General features: G+C 43.8%; 7 protein-coding genes across 9 annotated transcripts in view; 4 read left to right on the top strand and 3 right to left on the bottom strand.

Moving 5' to 3' along the window:
* The window catches only part of RecQ4 (RecQ4 helicase), a 76,192-nt gene that overhangs the window by 19,636 nt on the left and 32,782 nt on the right, over window positions 1-23,774 (top strand). The gene's annotated exons all lie outside the window — the stretch shown is intronic.
* mwh (multiple wing hairs) overlaps window positions 1-23,774 on the bottom strand; it is a 31,491-nt gene that overhangs the window by 3,348 nt on the left and 4,369 nt on the right. Inside the window, exons 2-5 of one of the 3 annotated variants that reach the window (XM_018100929.3) lie at window positions 22,003-22,333; window positions 21,702-21,944; window positions 236-700; window positions 59-172 (exon numbers count right to left, since the gene is read on the bottom strand). In XM_018100929.3, the coding sequence (XP_017956418.1) occupies window positions 59-172; window positions 236-700; window positions 21,702-21,944; window positions 22,003-22,301 (1,121 nt within the window). In that variant the 5' untranslated portion in view covers window positions 22,302-22,333. Of the gene's footprint in view, window positions 1-58; window positions 173-235; window positions 701-923; window positions 1,274-18,775; window positions 19,736-21,701; window positions 21,945-22,002; window positions 22,334-23,774 lie in introns of those variants that run through there. The other 2 variants (XM_018100932.3, XM_018100931.3) reach the window with 2 other exon arrangements.
* Window positions 5,580-6,118, top strand: LOC108651345 (lysozyme B). The gene has a single exon (XM_018100947.3). The coding sequence runs from the start codon at window positions 5,639-5,641 to the stop codon at window positions 6,071-6,073; it is 435 nt and encodes a 144-aa protein (XP_017956436.2). The 5' UTR covers window positions 5,580-5,638; the 3' UTR covers window positions 6,074-6,118.
* LOC108651348 (lysozyme D) lies at window positions 11,771-12,281 on the bottom strand. The gene is given in 2 exon segments (XM_030385890.2): window positions 11,771-12,148; window positions 12,151-12,281. Coding segments are annotated over 2 exon segments (420 nt in total). The 5' UTR covers window positions 12,245-12,281; the 3' UTR covers window positions 11,771-11,822.
* Window positions 15,073-15,610, top strand: LOC108650073 (lysozyme A/C). Its single transcript, XM_030385892.2, has one exon. The coding sequence runs from the start codon at window positions 15,105-15,107 to the stop codon at window positions 15,525-15,527; it is 423 nt and encodes a 140-aa protein (XP_030241752.2). The 5' UTR covers window positions 15,073-15,104; the 3' UTR covers window positions 15,528-15,610.
* LysB (Lysozyme B) lies at window positions 19,909-20,406 on the bottom strand. The gene has a single exon (XM_030385888.2). The coding sequence runs from the start codon at window positions 20,374-20,376 to the stop codon at window positions 19,954-19,956; it is 423 nt and encodes a 140-aa protein (XP_030241748.1). The 5' UTR covers window positions 20,377-20,406; the 3' UTR covers window positions 19,909-19,953.
* On the top strand, window positions 21,020-21,514 carry LOC108651346 (lysozyme D). Its single transcript, XM_030385891.2, has one exon. The coding sequence runs from the start codon at window positions 21,048-21,050 to the stop codon at window positions 21,468-21,470; it is 423 nt and encodes a 140-aa protein (XP_030241751.1). The 5' UTR covers window positions 21,020-21,047; the 3' UTR covers window positions 21,471-21,514.

The following is a 23,774-nucleotide window of genomic DNA, read 5'->3' as shown; positions in this document are numbered from 1 at the left end:
TGTTTTTTTCTCACTTTCGACTGGCTGTCGCCGCATCTCGACTGCGAAGTTGTCTTACCTGGGGAAGGACACCCTAAGATCGGCTCGCAGCTTGGTCAGCAGATCGGTTATGGAGCCAAACTGGCGCAGGGACATCTCACTGTCGCTCTCAGGTGGCGCCGGAATGGGACTCCTGTGGATGACAAATGTCAGGTTGATGTGCGCTAGATACCCTATGATGGGGGCAAAAACTTACTTGTAGCCGGAGTGCTTGGCTGGTAGCGTGGCGGACTTGTACGCGTCTTCCTTGCCCGCTTGGAGTTGGCCATTGATGTTCACGTCGTAGATGGACTGAGGCTTGGCCGAGCCAGACGAGCTGCCCTTGGTGAACTTGCGCAAGGAGAGAACGTAGTCCTCGGGATTGTAGACGGGCGGCCGTTGATTCTCCTTGCTGTAGACGGGCGCCTGTGGCCAGCTCTGCTCCGAGCCGGCCATCTTGTACGAGGCCAACGAACCATTCACGCTGTTGGCTCCATACTTATGCGTGCCCGACCCGCTGGACGAGGCTGGTATGGAGGACTGAGCCTGGCCAGCAGCGGCAGCCGTTGCCGTTGCCGTTGCCGTTGCCGTTGCCGTTGCCGGTGCTGCATTATGTGGTGGCAATTTGGGCGACTTATCGCATACGCTGGGCGCCATCTGTGAGTGCTGCGTGGAGCTGTCGCTGCAAATGAAACAGGCAAAAGAAAAAACAAAAAAAATTAAAAAGTCGTTAAAACGAATTTGCACATTTCTCATGCAGAACTCGAATTTGCATTCATATATGTATGAGTATACACATATACATATATGTATATAAATTATCAGAGACTGGTCTTGGCCAGGAGTCGGAGTCGGAGTCGCAGCTGGGGCTGGGCAACTGGGCAACTGGGCGGCACGTAACGCACCGGAAAAACAAGCCATTTAGTTTGTTTAGCATTTTCTTGGCACTGTCAACGACTCATTGAGTGACATGAGTGTGGGCTTCCATCGGCGACCGTGAGCGACTACTGATTGAAGCCTCAGATGGAAATATCATGGAAGCAGCAGCTCTACTCGCCGACTTCTTGTTACTCAATGCGTAAGCGAAAATATTGTCAAAAAATTAACATGTCAATAAGCGAAACAGAAATAAAGGCGCGCACTTTCACTCAGACAGCTTGGCAGCTACTCCGCTACTCAGCTACTCAGCTACTCAGCGAGTCAGCTACTCAGCAGCAGAGATAAAAGACCATATGCACCGTTAGCTGACAATGCGCTCTAACGGTAACTGCGCGCGTCTGCATATGCAAATGAGATTCAATTCGAAATTATGACGTGCCTCGCTGCAAAGCAAAGAAATTCAACATTATACACATACATGCATATCTCTATATACATGCATATGTGAATGTATATGTGCTTATATGGTTTATTTTGATATCAATTGAACGCATCAGTCACGTTGCTGCATACTTAAGCATGTCTTCTCTTCTACGGCATCTAGCTAGTTCTTTCGGACAGGTGTGTCATGGCTCAAGGTAGCGCTCGTACACCTCGGCATGCGAGGGAGGTGGGCAATTGATATCCATGATTAAGCCAGTAAAAACTTTAGCGTCGCGACGTGTGTTTGGCAATTTGCCAAGCGTTTCCCACAGAGTGCGCCCCGCCCACCGCCCAACTCTCTGCACTCTCACCGATCAAGCGGAGAAAAGTGATGAAAGATCAAAACACACACAAAAAGCCAAATGCAGCAAATCGAACACGATCCAACGGCTGGAAGCTGCCTGCATTCGATTTGCATAAATCAATTTCAGTAAATATAATAAAAAGCAGAAAGAAAACGAAAATTGAGATCAGTGATAAAGCGCCTAATGGAAACGCATTTGGGTGCCAGTGTGTACACATCAACATTTCACAAATGAACTGCAACACATAATGGATGGATGGATGGATGGATGGATGCCCAGACAGCTCGTGCCGCCTGATAGATGGCAGCGATAGTTGGTCAAATTCAAATCAAAGTTCAGTTAAGTAAGATCTTGGCTTTCCATATCTCTGCTATGATAACTGTGCTTGCACTACATTAATCAAAGCCTTGGCCTTGTCTTATCTGTATAAACAAAGCAGAAAAACTAAACGAATTGAAACTAGAAACTTCTACTCCTGCCTGTTGATAAGGAATACAACAAAATTCCCAATGAAAGCAAAACAAAATATGGCAAAAATAATAAACCAAAACAAAACAAATCGATTTTCTCAATTAATCAATAAAGAAATGCCTTTCTGTATGAGTATGCGTGAGTGTCGAATGCCCTACGACAGCAGCTTCTAAAGCTCCCATAGCGAGAAACATTCATACATATATGAGCTCGAACACGATAGGCAGCAGCAAATCACTGTAGGGTATGCGAGTTCATAAATCAATTTTGATTAGGGGCGTCGAACCGTAGTCAATCATGTCCACTTGTAAGTGTGATCAATGTTTCGCTATTTATCAATGAAGAATTATAATCTATATAGAAATATATATACATACACATAAATATGAAATAAATAAATAAATATATATACTTTGATGAAGTATGTACATTTCGAGTACAATCGAACGATACACTCCAGAGACAAACGTGACGCAAATACGAAATGTTTGCTTTTAGCGTTTTGCGTTGTCATTTATCGAACAACTTGATAGGACCATACGTAAAATTTGTATCTTCTTTTTAAATAAATCTTACAACATTTTTTGCAAAGATTCATTGAATTAAATTCCTTGAAATTGTCCCCGCAGCCTTTTCGGACGCGTGGCGAAAAGTGAAATTTTATATAATGGCCCACACATAACCGAGTCATTATGACAATTTTACCTGGCCAAAAGCAATGCTATGCTCGTATCTATGAGCAATGATTGCAAAATGAATCAAATGATCAGCTAGCTGCATTGGGCATGGCACCGCCTCGGACTCCGGACTCCGGACTCCGAGACGAAGTCGGAGTTGGACTACAGCTGGTAATAGCTGCTGGCAAACAAGTTAATTTAATTTCCAATCGTAAAAGAAATTATGTATGAAAGCATGCCGTTATCGTTGCGTTTATCTAGATCGACAGCGCGAGAGAGAGACAGAGGTACGGCGAGAAATAAAGAGAGCGACAGAGAATGGCAAAGAGTTGTCAATATAGATAATAATATTGAGAGTCGATTCTAATGAAGTATTTTATGCAACTTTTTGTATTCCTTTTGGCATTCCAGTAAGGTATGCCCCAAGCAAAGAATCTCTATTTGTTTATTTAAACCGTATTAAAGTACAATCGTATACATCTCTTGAATAACTGCAGTCAATATTGACATATATGTTGATAATTTATCACATTATATTTTTGAATTCGTTTTAAATCTAAGACCTATTTACTAGGGTATTTGAGTTCGTAAGCCAATTGATCAAAGGCGTCGAAAGACAATCATGTCCATTTATATGTATGAGCAATGATAAATGTGCATTTCAAGGGGAATTATGTCATATGCCAAAGAGCCCAATGTGATGGAAATATTAACTAAAGTGAGCTTTGATAAATTCGATTAGAAAATCGGTGGCATTAGTCTAATAATTCCATATAATCGTGTGTAAAATGGCTTGCTCTTCTTTGTATTACAATTATTAACAAGAGATCTTGCAACATTGTTTGCTTGCGCAGAGGTTCATTGAATCGAGCTCCATAGAGAAAGGGAACTCCGAGCTCGTTGGCTCTGATTAACATAATTGTTTTGTTGTCTGCAATGGGCCAAGGGCCCCTGTAGTCATGCTGAGGTGTACAAATAGGTGTTGTATATTTTTTTCTTTTTCGGTGGGCTACTTAGAAAGGGCGCATTATGTGAGAGGCTTCAATGGGCCTGATGGACCTTGTCCATGTAGCTGATATCTGTTGGGACTCTTCTGCTGCACTTCTGGGGTCGCCTTGAGGCCTTGGATCTTGGAGCGCAGTCAAGTGAAGTCAAACGGAGTCGATGTAGATGAATTGAAAACGATATTAAAGTCTTACCTACGATCGGACGTTAAACTTGTAGCGCAAAAAGAGCTGGGAATTTGGCCTACGAGCTGCACGTGAAAGAAAAATCAAGTGCAATTTCAGACCGAAATAGCTCGAATGCCGCACAATGAATAAATAACTGCAACAAAACATGCAACCTCACGGATTGCGTGAACAGCAGGCCCCGAGCCAAGACCCCAAGCCAAGACAATGCCATCTGGCTAAATATTTGGAATTAGTTACGTTATGGAGCTCGCTGCGATAATTGCGACTGGGCTAACATGCGTGCGAGGTTATTGTTGGAGCATATGAATATGGGTATGGGTATGAATATGAATATGAATATGAATGCACATATGAATATATATGTATGTTTGTGTCTGTGGGGAGCTTCAATCTTATCAGTATGCCCATTGGTAGAGCCCCGAAACTTGAAATTTGCAAGACACAAACTACTTCCGCCTTTGCGTCTCTGATAAGATATTGAAAAGCAAGACTTTTAATGGCCAGAGGCAGAGATTTTGTCAGAGAAGCACGCGTGCAGCCGCAGATTAGATAAATTATTATTAGCTAAACAGTGATTAATATGATCAGGCCATATGCTGCGTCGTAGTTGAGAAAGTTTCATCGAATTCGACTAAAATTTATAATATATAATATATCATTTGACATATAACACGGTATGTACAATAGCTGTTATAAATTTTACTTCAGTCATTTAGTTAGGACTTCCAGGACATTGCAGGAACAGCAGGGACACCCAGAGCGGATCCCCTCAACGCCTACAAAGAGCAGTAGGCAACACAGAATCGTCGGCGGGCACCAACGGGGACTCTACTGAGAGAGGCGAGTAATGCCGTCGCAGGAGGCGAGCCGTCATAAGTGTTAAGTATACTTACATATATTCACGAAAAAATATATACATTACGCTCAAATTTAAATCACAAATTACTAGTTATTATCGCAGGGGTTTTGACTTGGGATAAGCCGAAGATATAGGGGGCATATCGAAGGAGTTCTCAGGATTGCATGGGTCAGCGCTTTTTATGGGCTCGAGCTGATAGCCTCCTCAAATTAGTCGTAGTTGGGAGAGTTTCTTTGAATTCGGCTAAATACGATTTTCAGATCGGGATAATGACATACAAATGCATTTATTTTCTACAGATAAGCTCTTAGCTTTCTGGTATATTTTACAAGGGCGAGTCAATAGCTTAGACCACGAAGATTACTGTAAGCAACTCAACTTGGACCGGCGAGCACTGCACCTGAGACTTGGTATCGGAAAATGGTTGTTGTAGATATGATATATGGGGCATAATGAAGGGGTTCCTCAGAATTGCATAGGTCAGCGCATTTCATGTGGGGCAAGTAAGGCCTGCTCATGAGCAAGCATGCATTATGCGTCAGCACTCGATATAAACAATTCTTATCACCCTTGTTTACATTGCGTTTGCTAGCAATAATCACTTAACTAAGCACCCACATCTCGGCAGGCAGGGCTTGGTTGCTTGCTCAACTGCAGCGAATCCACATGAAGCTCAGCTATAAATACCGCACCTCTCGCAGCCAGAGGGCAACAGTTGCTTCAGCCTCCACTGCGGCAGTATACCGTGAGACGATGAAGTCCTCCGTTGTTTTCCTCCTGGTGGCCCTGGCATGGGCTGCTTCACCCGCGCTCGCTCGTACCATGGATCGCTGCTCCTTGGCCCGGGAGATGGCCAGGCTTGGCGTTCCACGAGATCAGCTGGCCAGGTGGGCCTGCATTGCGGAGCACGAGAGCTCGTATCGTACCGGCGTGGTGGGTCCACCCAACTCGGATGGCTCCCATGACTACGGCATCTTCCAGATCAACGATCGCTACTGGTGCCAGCCGCCCAACAACAAGAAGTCGGCCAATGGCTGTGGGGTGAGCTGCAAGGCCCTACTCTCGGACGACATTACCAGGTCCGTGCGGTGTGCCCAGAAGGTGCTCAGCGAGCAGGGCTGGCCGGCCTGGTCCACCTGGAAGTTCTGCAATGGCAACTTGCCCAGCATCGATCCCTGCTTCAAGTAAGCTCTGAGCTCACAAATAAAGCACGATTGTGTAACTTTGCACAGATGTAAACTTTCTCACTTGCTTTATTGACCAACATTCGACAGATAGATAGATAGACAGCTACAGTGAGCATTCGTTAAGCGAAGAGGGGTTGTCTGAGAAAATTCGCACAAATTGTCCCCGCAGCCTTTTCGGACGCGTGGCGAAAAGTGAAATTTTATATAATGGCCCACACATAACCGAGTCATTATGACAATTTTACCTGGCCAAAAGCAATGCTATGCTCGCATCTATGAGCAATGATTGCAAAATGAATCAAATGATCAAATGGTTAGCTGCATTGGGCATGGCACCGCCTCGGACTCCGGACTCCTAGACGAAGTCGGAGTTGGACTACAGCTGGTAATAGCTGCTGGCAAACAAGTTAATTTAATTTCCAATCGTAAAAGAAATTACGTATGAAAGCATGCCGTTATCGTTGCGTTTATCTAGATCGACAGCGCGCGAGAGAGAGAGAGAGAGAGAGGGACAGAGAGAGAGAGATAGGCAAGTGTACGCAGAGAAGGCAACGACTTCTCCAGCTTAGATTTCATCTGATTCACAAAAAAGCAATACAAATAATGCGTAAAGCAATTTCAATGCAATTACGTGTTCGGCTTCTCTGCCCCAATGTAGATCCATTCGATTTATTCGCATTGCCTTTTCTGTCTCATTGCCATATTCAGTTGGCAGAGCCTTGTCAAAGCTGCAGCTGCTGCTGTTTCAGTTGCAGTTGCAGTTGCTGTTGTTGTTATGCATTTTTTCGATCCACAAAAGCAGTGAAAATGGTAAGCAACTCGCCCAGACGGGCGTAGAAACTGATTGAGAGCCATATTGTAACAATTTGTATCAAATTCTCAAGGGTCTGCCATCGAGTTGAATGACTTGTTATAAGACAAACGCTCTCGATGCACGCTCGCCTCTACCGAACTGAGTATATTGGCTTAAGAGTGAGGAAATTTAATATCTATCTGAGTGGTGGCAGACAGGCAAAACTGTTTTAAATCGTATATATAGAGATATACAAGTGTAATAGTTCTTCTATATTTCTAGAGTGATCCTATATAGAATAATGTATAAAACTTCTTAGGGAACACACGTTGCATAGCCTGGGAATGGAGATCACTCTATGAATATGGAATTGAGTAAGCGAAACAAATATTCGATTCGATCCCAATAATTCATTAGGCTATCTACCTTATATATCATTCATGGCCTGTCAGCCAAGCTCAGTTTTGATGTCTTGATTTGGAAAAATCTATAAGCTGCGTTTGAATATCTAAGCCGGTTTCAGCTTGAATTACGAAACAGAGACGTAAGAACTTCGTTCGCTGCTTTGTCTGGGCATATTTATTTCGAGATGATATTACATATTTCACACCCTACAAAGTCTGGCTGATCTTTTTCAACACTTCACTTCACACTTCTCAGAGAGATGGACGCAGAGCTTGTTGGAAACGACATCGCGAATTTGTTTTTAGAGTTTTGGTCAAGTCAAACTTTTCACCCATTATGTAGATATTATTAAATATATCAAAAAAGGAATTTCTTTTCTGTTTTTGTCACGACTTGGCACACTTCAGCTGGCTTAAGCTCACAGGTGATAAATCACCTGTTCTCTTCCGCCAACTTTCGCGCATGCGTAATCCGCTTTTAATCATGTTGCCATAAGAGCGGGTTCTCCCTGGCCACAACAAATTTATCACAGCATAATTTTTATTTTTTTTGTTACGTTTTTTTTTTTTTCGGACAGGTATAGCTCATAATAGACGTCGTAGTAAAAAGTATAGTTTCTCCCCGTGTTAAGCCGACACCTTGCCAAATTGTCTTTAGCTGTTACACAAAAAGCCAATGAGAGTGCTGCACAGACTGCACAATACTCGTTCGTTGTGCAAAAATATAATATATGTAAATAGAAATACCTAATTTTAGTTTACTCCCAAGATTTACATCGCCTATAGTGGACCCATCACGATGATCTCAACACTTTCGCTGTCGATTACCAGGCTGCCAGACGGACTTTGGGCAGAGCCGATATACTCTTTCCCACTGCACGAACGAGTATTAAAAACGTCCATTCGAAGCGGCTGTTGGGCAACAATGGCCTCTTTTTGAGTGTCTTTTTGATGCTGGCTGCGAGATATACGCAGTCGAATGTTCTCATGGCAGCAGTTCCATTTCTTTAGCCCATTTGCATTTGCGTTGTAAATTTTACTCACACAGACGGACAGACGGACAGACGGCGGGACAGAGGAGCAGAGATAAAGAGTGCGTTGTCTGACAAACGAGATAAAACTATTAACAGAATTTAGCAACAACAATGATAGAGAAATGTGCCCACTTTTCAGCTGTCAAGAGTCAGAGAAAGATTTGCTGATTTTCCCAAGAGTTGTCGGCGCATTACTATTGTTGCTGTTGCTGTTGCTGTCGCTGTTATTGTTGCTGGCGTCTTGAGTTGTGTGTGTTTTGGATACCTATACAGACTTTTGTCAGCCTTTTGATAGCTGGCTGTCAAGCTTGACATGCATTGGTGCCTGACTTTAAATTAAATCTCAGCTGGACGAGATGCTAGTCAGCTAGACGAATGTTGAATACTCTCTCCCCTCTCTCTCTCTCTCTCTCTCTCTCTCTCTCTCTGTCTCCATATCTGTATAAATGTCTATCACTCAGTTTCTCAATCTCTCTCTCTCATTCTACCTCTCCCTGTCTCTTTCTTACTAGCTCAGTCTAGCCTTATCTATATATCCAAATACTTATATATTTCACTCTATATATCATTCTCTCTCTCTCTCTGTCTCTGTCTCCCACTTTATCTCTTTACAAGCAGTATAGAGTAAAGGCTTTCGGCTAGACATAAAACTCAAAATGTCATTAATAAAATAAATTGATTAGCATACTTTCTTAATCAAGTCTTTATCTTTAGTCTATAAAATGTCGTTTCCTACATTCTCCAGCTGGTTTAGTGTTAGTTTTCGTTATTTTATATCAAAGTTTTTCTTTTATAAAACTGAATTTATTTATAATACTCAACTCATATTTCCTTGTAATATTCATCAAGCGACTCCCATAGTGTATCTCAGGTTTGTTTTGAGGAAAAACGTCGAGTTTTCTAACGCTCATTATGATTTTCACCGCGATTTGTTAACTACAGAGTGCGCCTGCCTGCTGCGAGGCCCCTCCGGGTAATATATCAACAGAGCTGTCTCCCAACTAATATAATTAGGGTTTATTGTCGAAATAATAACGCAGCAGTAGGAGGGTTCGAATGGCTGGTGGCTGGTGGCTGGTGGCTATGCGCTTGACACAGTTGTGTTTCCATTCCGTTTTTGGGGGTCGGCCAGGTGAAATGCTTATAATTTGTGAGTCCAATTTTGTGATGTGACAGGTAATTGATGCCAAAAAGTAGCTCAGAGCTTGTCAGCTCTGGCCGGGGCAGTATTTCAACGTTTCATCGTTTCAGCTCGGTTACCATTGACAATGACAAGTCAAGATCATGTTTACTTAACCAACTGGAAAACATACAAGACAGCCGTAATGTAATCTCTTGGCATTGTCTGAGTTTAAGCAGCGCCTAGGCTTACGTACACCCAGTCAACCATCTGGGTAAGCATATACCATATCAGATCCCAACTGAGAACATAGCATATTGAAAGTCTAGTCCAAGCCATCCCTGTTCCCTTCTCTTTCTCTCTGGCCATGGGATTGGCTCTGATAAGCACCGTCTGCAACATTAATTTACTTCGCTTTGATTGGCTGTTTGCCAATTTCCATGCCGATAAGAGTGAATCCCCTGAGCACCTTATCTATCGAACCATCCATTAATTTGCCTGCCGGCCTCTACACTCGAGTTTTGCGTATTAAAATCTTGTTTGCTTTTGCCGAGTGGGAAAACACTTGAACGCCTTTCCACTAAGTGGCTAAACTGAAATCTTCAGATAATAATATTACGAGTGAGCTCTCTATCAAAAAGCGTGCAATGTCTGAGATGTCAAGATAATAATTCATAAATGGAATACACCTAGCCAAGTGTTGCCTAAGAGTTAGACAGCTTCATGAACTTTCTGGCAAATCCATATCTATTGATTAACAGTAGTTACGAAGTGGATGAAACCTTTTGTCGGGTTGAAGGTTTTACTCAGCAATAGAAGATTTGCTCAAGATTCACTTGTTGATCCTTTTTGCAGTTATTGGAATAATTATGTTGATGTTTATGTTTTCCCGTCTCGCTCAACTTCTGGACTGTCTTCAAACATTCGTTTTAGTTCCACTTTCCATTAAATCGGAGATTTCTTTGCCACGTCTAAGCTCTTATATCTTATCATACATAAATATGCCTATGAAACTATGTTTCATTTAAATTTCCTGTTGTAACTTCCTTTGCTTTCCTTTATTTTCTCTCAGCATATTTCTAGTTGTTTTCGAGTGATATTTTCTCTGCCTATTATCTCTCATACCTTTTGCATCGCTTTCTTCTTTCCCTGTAGTTTTCTATATGTTTCCCTGAGTTCTACATCTTTCACACTTTTCCGCACACGCAGACAGACGCTTTCCTGGGGCGCAACCAATTAAGTCAGCCACAAACCCTGACGTGCGTACAAATCAAGTTGTCTGCAGACCCGAGAGTGCCCCATGCCCGATGCCACTGCGTCTACGTCTGCCTGGTATCGGCTCGCTGTGTTGGTTGTTTGGTTGTTATCTGTAGACCGCCATAACTTTACGCTAGACTGATTTCATTTGGCAGCTAACCGCAGCAATTGTTTTTCGAGTAAGTTAAGTACTTAGTTGACCCACACCATGTCGTCTTCCCAAGGGGCGCCGAACTTCGGCCTGGGGGCAATTACTTAGAAACCGACGATCGCCTACTTGTGCTAATATGCACAAATTATAAGGAAAGAGAAAGACAGAGAGAGAGACAGAGACAAAGAGAGAGAGAGAGAAGCATGTACTTTGCACTTGGCTGTAGGAAAAGGTCTGCTGACGTTTCACTCTACCTTCTCCCCATTTTCTTGCACTTGGTATAATTTTCCAGTCTTTGGTTTCCTGCTTTGTTTTCCAGCCTGTTCGAAGCGGGCTTTTAGTGTCTCTGTTAATGCATTGGCACTTCCTTGGCTTGGTTCTAAGTCGCCCATTTACAGCCGGTCTGAGCGACGGCTACCTGTATAAATTATTGCCTACCACCTAGTCGAGCTCCCCTCCTTCCCCCCTTCACCCATTCACATTAAGAATTCACTGACCGCTCCAAGTCAACGGCCTATTACGACTGCCAGCCGCGCCGAGTGGAAGGGAAAAGAAGTCTAGCCATGGCTTTTACTCTTCCCAGTCTCTTGGCCAAGTCGGTGTCTGTGTCTGCGTCTGCGTCTGTGTATGGGTTGCGACAAATTGATTCTTGCTTTCGTTATTCTGTATTGATCTTTCTTCAATTTTCTGTGGCTTTAGAAAGCAAACGAACATGTGGAGAAACAGCCAATTACGAACGACTTCCAACTGTTGATCCTCGAGAATAGCTGACCACAACATCACTTTAAGATTTTCTATTCATCATGGAATAGAGAAGACCGAAGACAATGTACCCTTCTATAAAGTCAACTTTCTATTCTTAAGGAGTAGTTTGGTTCAGATCTCTAGAATAGTAGAGAATAGATCTCGATTACTTCCCCTAGCACGAACTCAATTCAATATTTTTCAAAAATGTTTATTTTATATCACGAACGAACAGAATCGTAGTCATTTAGAAGCAGTCGTTGATGGAGGGGAGAGCACCGTTGCAGTACTTCCAGGTGGACCATGCGGTCCAGCCCTGCTGGCGCTGGATCTTCTGGGCGCAACGGACGGAGTTGGTGATGTCATCGGTCAAGAGGGCGTTGCAGCTGAGGTTGCACTCGTTGTAGGAGAAGCGACCGTTGGCAGGCTGGCACCAGTAGTAGTTGTTGATCTGGAAGATGCCGTAGTCGTTGGAGCCGTTGTAGTTCTCGGGGCCAACAACGCCGGTGCGGTAGGAGCTCTCGTGCTCGGCAATGCAAGCCCAACGGGCCAGCTGGTCACGGGGAAGTCCAAGTTGGACATCTCACGAGCCAGGGAGCAACGGTCCATGGTGCGACCGAAAGCGGGGGCGGCAAAAGCCAGAGCGAGCAGAACGATGAAGGCCTTCATGTTTACAATTTACAATAGAGTAACTGATGAGGAGAAGGCTAAAGGCTGGCGCTTTTATAGCTGGAAATTATCTATGCTAAACTGCTATCTGAAGTGGGCGCGTGTTTTGACGTGATTCGACGTCTTATCAATGGACTTCATTAGGTCCGTAATCGAAAGACTTCAAAAAGTAAACAGCCAAAGGAAAATGCTTAGCTGGCAGCAGATATCGAAATTGCTAAATGCTTATCCGCAGCATTAATTAGCCTCTTTTTCTCTGGTTGTTTCGGGCAGTAAAATAGCAGCAGTTAAGTATTAACCATTAACCTTGTTCGGCTCTTCGCTTAACAATTACCATGCTTTAAATGTTGGCTATTGGTATTTAAAGCCGGCATTTAGAGCTTACAAATAGAAGGTAGATGCGGCTCAGTGCTGCTATTTCAGCTTATTTAATGCAAAATCTAGCGGATTTGTCGATGGCGAAAATCATTCAAATCATTCCTGTAAGAGATCTTTCAAATCTCCCCATTCCTCTCCTTTCTTTCCTTCACAACAAATGAGCTAAATTGACGAAGTTGGCTTCGACAATGCCTAAAGCTTAGCTTGCTTAGCTTTTTTCCAGTCATTCAGTTGAGGTTGTTGAGGTGTGAAGAGCATGCTCCATGGCCTGAAACTCTTTCTAAAACACAAATGAGAACTCAACAGCTGTGTGTACTTATGGTTACATTTCATAACGGTCACAAGTTGAATCGTTAAAGCTACTGACTCGGCACAGACCCCAAGGCTGGCATTCGCAGAGATGGATCAACGTGAACATTAACGCCAACTCAGATGCTCATATGGCGCTTTCTCGGCATATGGAGGCTGACTTAGACAGTAGATAGAGCGCGGGGTCTAAAGATCTAACCGCAACTATGCAAAGCCCGTCATTGTTGACGCTACGCGCTGTTATATTAACCCCATTCAGCGCGGTGCATGGAACAGTGAGTACACTGAGATAAATAACCAAGCGAGCTCAACTCAAGAGAGCTAAGAAAGGCCACTCATAGCTATGTCATAAACTGAAACTGAAATCTTCATTATGATTAAGCCTCGGCTTCTCTCAGTGTACGTGCACCATCAGTCATGTTGGGAGGCAGAGGCACCCGCCGTTTTCCACTCAATTTTTTGCATCTGCTAGCGGTATTCCTTATGGTCCCCCGCTGGAGGCACTTGTTGATCTGCAGGCGACCACAGATTTCTACACATATGTACATATCTCCACACGCATTTCTCAGAAAGCTGTTAACCTTACCGACGCTGGGTTAACAGCGAAAATGAATGACAAAAGGCTACTGTAAAAGCCATTTGGCTTGGCTTGGCCAAATGACTGACAACAGTGGCTTCGAGGCATGCCAGGCCAAGGCAGGCGAAGCCAAGCTCTGTGACCCGCTTAGCTGTCTATGAGTTATCGATTTTCTAGCCGGCGCTGACTTGTGAGTTCTTTGTTAGAGTCAACATAATCAACATATTCACTTTTACTTTTTCCCCTCCGTAGATACAAGAACAAAGTCTTCTAACTAACTGCTAAGAGCTTGGCTTAGCATACGTATGTAGGTCAGCTAACAGTTCTACAATCGGAGCAAAAGAATTTCTCGAAAAAATAAAACCTCATCGCATATGCATGAGCCGGGCCTTTCAGCATCTCGAGGCTCGAGCTGACCAATTATGCATCATTTATACAAAAAAAAAGTCGACACTAATTGTCTAATTATAGCAAAGGAATGTACAGTTACGTTAATAGAACAGCTTAAGAACAGTTGCCCAAAATTGAGCTAAGCAAAGTAATCGTTCTGAATGGGTCAAAGCAGAGATGACTTAATATACAATTCTAAATTTTGAGTATAAATGGAGCTCGAACTAAAGCTACAAACTAATCCCGAGTTCTTTTATTGATCAAGGAAAGTGTTGTGAGACACATGAATATTGATGTGCCAATGAAGGCGTGTATGAATTAGAGTGACCAAAGCGGAATATGAATGACTTCAATGCCGAAGCTAAGGGTGACCAAAGCGTAAGCCACTGGGTATCATTGCAGATAAATAACTTTCAACTCTTCGTCTTAGAAAAAGACAACAAAACACTAGAGATTGATTCAAATAATTTCAAATGAGTTTCTCGAGAGTTTGCAGCTTTTTCGAGCTTATTAAGTTGAAATGGACATTAATCTAATTCAATGTGTCTCGTCCACGAATAAAGACCATCAAATTAGAAACTTTTGCCAAACGAAAAACAAACAAATAATTTGTTGCGTGTCCATAAAAAAATAAGACAAAAACAAAAAAAAAAAACCTTTTCTGTTTTATTGCAGATTTTCTCTCATAGAAAGTAAAGTTGAGCGAAGCTCAGCTCCAAATGACAGCGCGGGTCAGACACGGATTATAAACAAAGCATATAATATTCATTATGATATCAGAGCGAGACTAGAAGCAAACGATCTCTAATCTAGCCACTGAGCAGAACCCATCCAAAAATAATAGTAAAATACAAAAATATTTGAAAGCTTGGAAGCTACGAATTTATGTTTAATTATCTATTTAACTATCTATTTATATCTTGACATATACCTTGCTATCCAGCCTGGCCATCTATTTCCCTATCTATAAGAAGAATGAAATTGGCAATATAATTTAGATTCCACGCGTCACTCAATTATTGCTATATACTTAAGAAGCGTGAAGCATCTGATTAGCTCCTAGCCCTGAGCACTTACATCGCTATCAGCGCAATAGTTTTTTTGGTATACTAGACAGAAGGCTCTTGAGTTAGTTTCTTGATAACATGCACTATAAAAGGGCAAGGCTTCTAGTTGTTCCTCATCAGTTTACTAGAAATTGTTAGCATGAAGGCTTTCATCGTTCTGCTCGCTCTGGCTTTTGCCGCCCCCGCTTTCGGTCGCACCATGAACCGTTGCTCCCTGGCCCGCGAGATGGCCAACTTGGGCGTTCCCCGTGACCAGCTGAACAAGTGGGCTTGCATTGCCGAGCACGAGAGCTCCTACCGCACCGGCGTTGTTGGCCCCGAGAACTACAACGGCTCCAACGACTACGGCATCTTCCAGATCAACAACTACTACTGGTGCCAGCCTGCCAACGGTCGCTTCTCCTACAACGAGTGCCACCTCAGCTGCAACGCCCTCTTGACCGATGACATCACCAACTCCGTCCGTTGCGCCCAGAAGATCCAGCGCCAGCAGGGCTGGACCGCATGGTCCACCTGGAAGTTCTGCAACGGTGCTCTGCCTTCCATCAACGATTGCTTCTAAACTGATCACTTGTTGGATAAAAGAAATTAAAAGTTCAATAAAAACCGCGTTCAAATAAAACTGCTTCTATCTTTTGACTATAACTTTCGACAGAGAATTTGTTTGTTTATCATATTGGAATTTTGAATATAATTAAAAATCAATTTATTTAACCTTTGAATCGTGAATTTTTGCTCATTTTTCCGGTCCACCAATCGCTTGTGTCTTATAGAAAGTAAACTCGAAGCCTTGGTAGGTGTTCGAGCAGAAATGACGGCGGCTCAACACCAATTTATGGGCCAACCCAAAACATATTAATTATGACCGCTCGAGGCATCAATAGTGTCCGAAAACCAGTTGAACAGGTGTATATATTTGTAGTTTTTGTGGTGGAAATACAGCGACAACGCATTTAATTCATAGTAAAATATTAAACAATTAATCCAAAGATTTATTTATATATTTATATTTTGTATTTTTTGCAGTAGCAGTTCCGCATGTTCCGCCGATCAATGAATGGATATATGTATATGGAGAGAGATAAAGACATATATGCATATGTCGAAGGTAACCCCAATACTCTGTTGGCTTTAACAATGCCGTATTCATTAGATGAGTCGCGGCTAGCGTGATGTTGATTGACAATCGCCCAGGGCTGGAGCACGATATGCGCACAATTATAAGACTATTGGGAATTATAATCTCCATTGGCGCCTCTGGTCAAAGATTGGCTGATTCGTAAATTGTGGAGAAAGTGACCAAAAACAACACCAAATGCAATTTTCCTGTCTGTCACAATCAGATTTGTCTACCAATCAATGTCTAGAAGAAAATTCTGTTCAACTAGGAGCTGAAGATATATACGGAGTATATGGGAGAAGGCTATTTAAGCTATTTTTAACACACTTCTATAAAAGCCATCGACTAAGAACTCTAACTTGTGTGCCAAATCTAGATAATCCAGCAATGATATATTGTAAGTGTGCTCTCTTTGCAACAGCTGCAGCCCGAATATTAACAGGTGTGGCAAGGCGAAAGCGAAGCTGATGATAGAACTGCGAGGCTATTGAAATGTCTCTGCGGATGACCTACTCACGTTTTGTGTGTTAAGTCCAGTTTATATTTTGATTAATAATAATCAAATCAAATCAGCATCAAAGAAACTTCTGTCATAAAATCATTAAGCTACAGGCACAATCATAGTTCCTCTTCCATCTATCAAAAGCCTAACTCGACTGCAAACCTGTCTGGAAACTCGTGCTCTTTCAGTGTGATCTATTTCATATCCTAATGGATATATTGTTGCTTGTTTAATTTGTCTCAACTCAAATGGCTGTGAGTGATAGGCCTAGGCCTGTATTTACTCACTTTTGATAGCTCCACAATGGCCCCAGGCTGTGCACATCTTGCCAGACGTAACCTAACTGGGTTTACTTAATGCAAATTGTTAGCTTGGCTCCGTTGTCTATTTTGTGTGTGGACAGCTGGCCTTTAAGCCCAATCAACTGACGATCGCTGCTGCTGCTTTGAACACCTCAACTATACCAAATGCTTTGCACCAGTTCCATTTAGTTCAATTAGCTTTGTGGCTAGCAGCAAGTGAGAGGCTGACACTGCGGCCAGATACCCTGTAAACATATTCAAAAGGTAGCTAACTAACTCGCTCTCGCCCTGATTAGTCTATATATCCATTTTCGTAAAACTCATACATCTATTATATAGTGAATATATATTATGGTATAATAGGCATTCACAAATATTCATATGTCACTGGTTAGCCATATTCAGCCCGACTTCAGTATACCCGCTCGGCTAAGGTCTATGGGGCAAGCAGAGCCCATTGCTTAAGCCGCATAAAGAGCAACTTAAGGCGAATTGCGGTTACTCAATCAACAATTGCCTCATTTGTCAGGTGTCCAACAACTGTCCATTGTCTATGATTGAGCTATAATTTCCTAACCGACTGCGCAGTATACCCTAACTTCAGCAAGAATTTCACGTCCGAACACAAAAGGAAATTTCTTTTCTTTGTTTTCGGGTCTTAGCCGAAAGTCTTTTTGTGTGGCTCGAATGTTTGGGCCGTTTGATTGCGTGTGACGCCCAACTGTCCAGCTGGAGCGTGTCCAATGCATAAGCTATTTATTATTAACAATTGTTAAATCAGACCGGAACACTTTTCGTCTAACCGTAGACCTGCATGAGTTGTACGAGTTGTATGAGTTGTGCCTGTTGCTGCCCACTGATATTTCTTTCATTGTTTGTCTTACACTTGGCTCGGTCTGTGTGGCAAGTGGCATTGTTAGCGACTATAACTGGGGCTACCCAGCGCATGGTGAGCGGCACGGGGGGATCTTGTGTGTGACTTGGCTCGAAGCGTGCCGTCGCCAATTCAATTTTTCATCAAATGGAATTGCACTTTTTGCCGCTTTCGAGTACTGTTAATAGTAATTTGTCTTATATGTGTACATACGCTTTGTATACCCCGTAGTAATCGGAATAGAGTATACTGTGCTGCTATGTACGGATGTTACAGATAGAAATAATCTACTGAAGTGCGTAGGGTGAGTTTATTTAGTAGAGGAAAGAACGGCTTAGTAGAGAGAAAGAAAGTAAGTATCTCCACATTTTCCGGGTCTATAGGATTACAGAAAAAGTGTTAAGAACAGTACTAAGCTTTTACACAGAATATACATAATCTGTAGATGACATGCACGTATATATCTGGAAAGATTAGATAATGGTTAAATTGAGTTTACACCTATTAAGGAAAGCAAAATGAAAATTACAGAGTATATCACAATCGAGCATTATTATTTCATTCCTTTTTGGTATTTTAGCTCGACACACACGCAGCAATTTATATGGCCACAATATTTTTATAGCATCGACGGCCTAACGAGCCGTCGTTGTCTCTCAAGTGGTTCTATCAAACGCAACCAAAATAAAAGAGAGAAAAAAAACAAACACAAAAACAACAAAAAACCGTTGGCAGCTCAATGCCAGGGCTGCCCACACGAAGCCGCGCTCGAGAGGATTTGCCGTGAGTGAGCCGTGATGAGAAAGTCGAGCCCTATTAGCATATATGTATGTATGTATGCATAAGATGTAGATTAGGCGGTGGGCGTATCAGCCAGCCAGAACCGCACAGCAGCCGGAGAACAATGCGAGGTCATGGGCAACCAAGCTGCATGCCGAGCTGACCACTGAGAGAGTGTATGGAGAATAAGGGGGCAATGGGGCTGTGGGGCTGTGGGGTGTTGTTCTCTTACCTCGTTTAGCTTTATTCCGTTCACACTTCTAGGCCAAAAACGAAATCCAATTTGGAGCAAATGCGAGCAAAATGACACGAATCCAAATTGGGCCAATTCAACACACACAATGTACTCAAAAAGTCTACACTCACACGCACGCACACACATGCACACTTACGCTCTTCAGGTATGCATGTATTTGTTTTGTGATTGGAGAAGTTGGCTTTCGTGCACTTTGCAGCGTCATCGAAGAACAAGAAACATAAATTGAGAAGATTAGCACAAAGCGAACGCGCAAAACTTCTTATGCTACTTAGTTACGGTTGCAATTGTTGTTGTTGCTGTTGCTGTTGTTGCTGTTTGCTGTAGATGCTGCAATAGGCTATAAGAATAACAACAACACAGCACAGCATAGCACTGCACAGCACAGGCCAAGCCGGGGCCAGTTGTCAGAGTCGTACTCGTTTTACCGTTAGAATGCAATCAGCTCGCGCGCTCGAAATGCCGAAGGAGTGCGAGAGAGATAGATAGAGGGAGAGGGCAGCGTGGGTATAGTGAACGGTATGGAGACGGCACTTTTCCAACCAATATAAACTCGTTTCTCACGAGAACGCACAACTGTCCATAAATACACAAACACATATACGTCAATATGTGATCATAAGTAAATATATCTCGCGTAATCACGTCGGCGACACGTAACAAGGCTCGTCGAGTGAAGGTGGATGCAGCCGTGGCTGTTGTCCAATTAACAACATTCCCAGCCAATCAGAACCTTTGCCCAAACACTCAATTGTATTTGACGAATGCACTTTGTTAGACCTGAGGCACGGCTAGCAAAGCCATCGTTCGTCTATTTTTGACTAAGCTAAGCACAGTTATTTGTCGAAGACGCTCGCTCGTTGGCTGCGCCACACACCACAAACACGTCCGTTTCGCTTCGAAGTCACGCACCGACTGAGGCAGCTGAGCCGAGCCCGAGCAACCGTAAACTGAGCTCCGATGCGCGTTGACTTCTACTTCGGCTTTCGACTCTCAGCGCTTGGCGCTCGGCTGGCTTAACTTTCTCAACTCGTTTCAAGTGCTCGTGAGCTGTTGTATAAGACGCTCTGTGCGTATATAAGAGTATATCAAAACAGACCAATTTCAGCTTATACTCTTTTTCTCTTTTTATTCAAATATCAATTGTGATCAATTTAGAAGCAATCGTTGATGGACGGCAGAGCACCGTTGCAGAACTTCCAGGTGGACCAGGCAGTCCAGCCCTGCTGGCTGAGGATCTTCTGGGCGCAACGGACGGAGTTGGTGATGTCATCGGTCAACAGGGCGTTGCAGCTGAGGTGGCACTCGTTGTAGGAGAAGCGACCGTTGGCAGGCTGGCACCAGTAGTAGTTGTTGATCTGGAAGATGCCGTAGTCGTTGGACCCGTTGTAGTTCTCGGGGCCAACAACGCCGGTGCGGTAGGAGCTCTCGTGCTCGGCAATGCAAGCCCAACGGGCCAGCTGGTCACGGGGAACGCCCAAGTTGGACATCTCACGAGCCAGGGAGCAACGGTCCAGGGTGCGACCGAAAGCGGGGGCGGCCAAAGCCAGAGCAACCAAAACAATGAAAGCCTTCATGATTTACTACAGTAAACTGATGTCGAGCTATGGAAATGCTTTCCATTTTATAGGAATTATTATCTCTGTGGAGTTGCTATCTAAAGTAGTTTGCGAATTGCGAATTGATTATAGCGAAATTAAAGCAACCTTTTGAATTTATCTAAGTTTGATCACACTGACATTTTGAATAATATTTACTGTGCAGACGCGATAACATAACTGCAGTGTCATAAGCACATGCAAGAGCTTTGATTTTGATTAACCGATTCTTAGCCACTTGAAGGTGCAATACTTTCGCTGATATGCTAGACGTTAAGATGAAGCTCTTAACTGTGGCACATTTTATGATAGAAAGTTTCTATTTTTATTATGCACTTATAAAAAATTCTTAGGAGGATGCCCAATATAGAAATTGAAAATACGCCAAGCAGCTCAGCCAAAGATTATATAATGTCAAGTGCACTCAATTGGCCTATTCAAATTTGAGGGGATTTTCAATCCGCTTATCAAATACCAATACTCTGTCGATTGTCTAGTTCAGATAGAAAGTAAACGAAACTTGCATGTCATTAATAAGAGCTATCTTAGGCGCACTTCTGATAACGATAGCGGCTCAGACTAAGATAAGTTTTCGCCTATAAAAAGGAAAACATTTCCATAGCTCGACATCAGTTTACTGAAGTAAAATCATGAAGGCTTTCATCGTTCTGCTCGCTCTGGCTTTGGCCGCCCCCGCTTTCGGTCGCACCCTGGACCGTTGCTCCCTGGCTCGTGAGATGTCCAACTTGGGCGTTCCCCGTGACCAGCTGGCCCGTTGGGCTTGCATTGCCGAGCACGAGAGCTCCTACCGCACCGGCGTTGTTGGCCCCGAGAACTACAACGGCTCCAACGACTACGGCATCTTCCAGATCAACAACTACTACTGGTGCCAGCCTGCCAACGGTCGCTTCTCCTACAACGAGTGCCACCTCAGCTGCAACGCCCTGTTGACCGATGACATCACCAACTCCGTCCGTTGCGCCCAGAAGATCCTCAGCCAGCAGGGCTGGACTGCCTGGTCCACCTGGAAGTTCTGCAACGGTGCTCTGCCTTCCATCAACGACTGCTTCTAAGCTTGATAACCCAAAACTTGAATAAATGATTATACTATAAAAAAGTTCAATGTGTTTGAATCCCAACTGCCAAGCAGTTCACTTCTACTCACATAAGCAGTGCAGTTATTTAGTTATTTACACAGGCAGCCTGAAGGTAGGCAACACTTCTTTGCAGTTGCTAGCTGACGCAAGCTGCTTGCTATGAACGCTGTGCCGGCGGTAACTCGAATTTGTTTTGGTTTAGCTCACCTGTAACCCAAGTATTTGCCGTTGTCGTAAATGGAGTCGAGAGAATATTCATCTGCATTCGAGCTGTCCGCATTGGTGCGCTTATCCAGTGCATCCTCGTAGCAGTAGCTGCAGCTACAGCTCGAGTACTGCGAGCAGTAGGAGGAGGCATCCATGTCTGTCATGCCAATGGAGCACTCCTCGTCAGCTCGACGTGAACGCTGCTGTGCTTCCACAGGTGATGCTTTCTGGGTGGTCGAACGACTGCAGAGGGAGAATGCAATCAGTACTAGGTGGTTAGCGGAGCTTCATGACTATTTACCTCGTGACCACGTTCCAGGTGCGATGTATTAGGTAGAGCAGAAAGAGCATGCGCGACGTCTCGCCGCCCTGCGACGCATTGCCAGTGCCCAGACAGCTGCTCGAGCCAAGATGCTCCTCATTAGCCTTGGCCTCGTTCTGTGCATAGCGTGCGGGCAGAGTCTTCGAGCGAAACTCATCCTGCAGGCAGTACTCCCGCTTGTGCTGCTGATAGCGACGGCGCGTATTGAACTGGGAGCTGCCCTCGTAGCCAGCGCCAACCCCGGCAGGCGGTCTCTGTGCCCCACTGCGATTGCCCATTACGATTGTGTTGCTCCGTTGTCAAGCATTGCCTAATGTGACAGGAACATGGATGGCGATTAATCAACAAATAGAATGATCACTGAATGTTCTTTGTATATGTGTATGCATGTGTGTGTGTGTGTGTGGTTGTCGACATAGTTCGTAACCAGTTGGTGCGGTAAAAAAGCGCAAAAGTGAAGTGAACGACCAACTTCTGCGCATGGGCCTCTGGAATTGGGTCGCTCGAGCTCGTTTGAAGACGCCTATTGAGGTCGACGCCGGAGCACAATGAGCTCAGCCTGCTGCATAGAAGGCAATCCTTGGCAAATGTTCTCAATTGAGAATTGAAGAGCTACCGCCTACCGCCTGCCGCCTGCCGCCAGCTGCCTCTTCGCGTAATTATGATCAACAATCTGTGTGATGGACTGAGAGGCTGCTCGGACCACTTTTGGTAATAATCTCTTTGGACATGAACATGGACATGGACATGGCCAGTGTGATTAGATGCGTCAATGGCGTACACGCAGCGAAAACCGGCAGCAGGTTCTATTCGGCAATCAGGTCTAGACATGGCTCAGCTGCAAATTGCTGTATTGAAAACGCTTTTAATTAGCTCTAATAGCTGCTTGAATGGCATGTCCATCATGTTCTGGCATTGAGCCCAGCTTTTCGCGCAGTGTAGTGAGTGTCGCAGAATTCTTCTCAAAGGCGATCCGTCAGCTAATGGGGACACAGTAGAAGCACTGCTGATATGTGGGTCGAGAGCGGGTCAATCATATGCTCGGGTCAGCATCTTGCAGCATTCATCAACCTAACACCCAGGCAACACTTCAATTTGTCCCAATTGCCGGGGGGAGACCAGGGCAAGCCTTATCTGGAACTGCGACCAAGTGCTGGGCTGCCAAATGTGACAATAGCTCAGGTCTGCGGCGAGCCCCAACTATCTCTGTGGCTGCACTATCGCAGATGAGAGCTAAGCCCCAAGGGTGTGCGCAAACAGTTCTTATCACTTGTGTGTATACCGCGTACAGTACAGTAGTGACTCCATAGAGAGGCCTATTGAGTGGACTGTAAAGGCCACAGAGCCCTAACTGTACAGTACAGTAAAGACTGCTTTGCTCGGTGCAGAATTTCATTAATGAATGAGCCGACGCCCCGAGCGAGCATTCTCTTCTAACTGTACTCCGTGGAGAAATGGACTAATTTGTATAATGCCAAAAATACATTTGGTCCAAACGAATCTTTTGTCCATGCTTGTATTTATGTATTATCTTTTATGGTTTTTCACACAAAAGCCTTTCGAATATGTAAACTAGAATGCAGAAGTCGAGTCGCAATCAAATCTGAAACTGGTTTCCAGTTTTAACGGCTGTGACAAAATATACAGAAGGGGAAAGTTATCGGGCGCGTGGAAATTATTCGTAGGGTAGGTTGAAAGACATCCAAATAAAAATAAACAAAAACGTCGTGTGGGCTCAAAAGGCGCATAAA

Source organism: Drosophila navojoa, chromosome 4 (genome assembly GCF_054131105.1).
Source record: "Drosophila navojoa isolate 15081-1374.11 chromosome 4, UAZ_NAV_1.0, whole genome shotgun sequence".
NCBI classification, from domain to species: Eukaryota; Metazoa; Arthropoda; class Insecta; order Diptera; family Drosophilidae; genus Drosophila; species Drosophila navojoa.
This window is presented reverse-complemented; position numbering and strand designations above follow the sequence as displayed.